This window comes from Mizuhopecten yessoensis, unplaced genomic scaffold, assembly GCF_002113885.1.
Source record: "Mizuhopecten yessoensis strain PY_sf001 unplaced genomic scaffold, ASM211388v2 scaffold709185, whole genome shotgun sequence".
Taxonomy (NCBI): Eukaryota; Metazoa; Mollusca; class Bivalvia; order Pectinida; family Pectinidae; genus Mizuhopecten; species Mizuhopecten yessoensis.
The window spans coordinates 1-1,164 of record NW_018476501.1 but is presented as its reverse complement, the minus strand read 5'-3'; the positions used below and the strand labels follow the sequence as shown (position 1 = coordinate 1,164).

The 1,164-nt window shown below is 39.6% G+C and overlaps 1 protein-coding gene across 1 annotated transcript; it reads left to right on the top strand.

The window, feature by feature from the left end:
* Positions 1-79: 79 nt before the first annotated feature.
* Positions 80-1,135, top strand: LOC110440795 (polycystic kidney disease 2-like 1 protein; the record flags this gene model as incomplete). The annotated part of the gene is made up of 3 exons (XM_021483928.1): positions 80-307; positions 517-679; positions 833-1,135. Coding segments are annotated over 3 exons (694 nt in total), but the record flags the coding sequence as incomplete, so codon positions are not given.
* Between the last annotated feature and the right edge of the window lie 29 nt (positions 1,136-1,164).

The following is a 1,164-nucleotide window of genomic DNA, read 5'->3' as shown; positions in this document are numbered from 1 at the left end:
GTTTAATATTAAATACTCTTTCATTCTAAAACATTTTACTGAAAACTTCTTAGAAAAAGTGGTTCTTTGATTTGTGCAGGTGGACGTATAAAACAGAAGAGGAACTGGATGGCTCGAGCCACTGGGGTCAGCTGACGACTTACAGTGGCGCAGGTTATGTCCAGGAGCTGGTCGGGAACAACTACACCTCAGCGAAGGCGCTGGTTGACCACCTGTTTAATGAGCGATGGATAGACCGAGGCACAAGGGCTGTCTTTATCGACTTCACTGTCTACAACGCCAACATCAACCTCTTCTGTGTCGTAAGGTGATTATCTTTCATATCCATCCATTTATATTTAAAACATTAATCTCCTGTCTTGGAAGAAATGAGGTTGAAACCTTAAACATCATCAAAAAGAAACAACAAGTTACAACAGGAAAAAAACACTTTACAAATGAAAATGTCTGATGAAAAAACTTCATAAGAGAATAGTGGTGAGAACAGTGGTGCTGTATGTAGGTTTTGTTTGACAGGTTCCTTGTTGAGTTCCCGGCAACAGGTGGCGCCATCCCCTCCTGGACATTCCGAACTGTGAAGCTGATCCGCTACGTGACTGTTCAGGATTACTTCATCATGGCTTGTGAATGCATCTTTGTCCTCTTCATTGTTTACTACATTGTAGAGGAATCCCTTGAGGTATGCTTGAGTTTTTTTTCTCTCAAAAATTGAGAGTCAAAATTACTGTTCAATTATAAGTGTTAACAAGATATGTTTAAGAAATTTGTATTCTAGATTTGAACTTTATTTATAAATTAATTGGAAATTTACTGTAACTTCTACTTTTAACAGATCAAGAAGCACAAACTGTCCTACTTCAAGAACGTGTGGAACATCCTTGACATACTGGTGATCCTGTTAGCCATCCTTTGTGTTGCGTTTGATGTATATCGGACAGTGGAAGTGGACAACAAGCTAAGTGTACTACTGGAGAATCCAGACAAATTCGCAGACTTTGAGTTCCTCAGCTACTGGCAGACCAGATTCGACAATGCGATTGCCATAGCAGTCTTCCTGGCCTGGATCAAGGTTTGTTTTAGGTTTGGAATGCTAAACCTTTTAACACTCGCCTGCTCCAAGAACAGAGCAAAATGATAGTTGAATGCATAAAGAAATGCTTATTA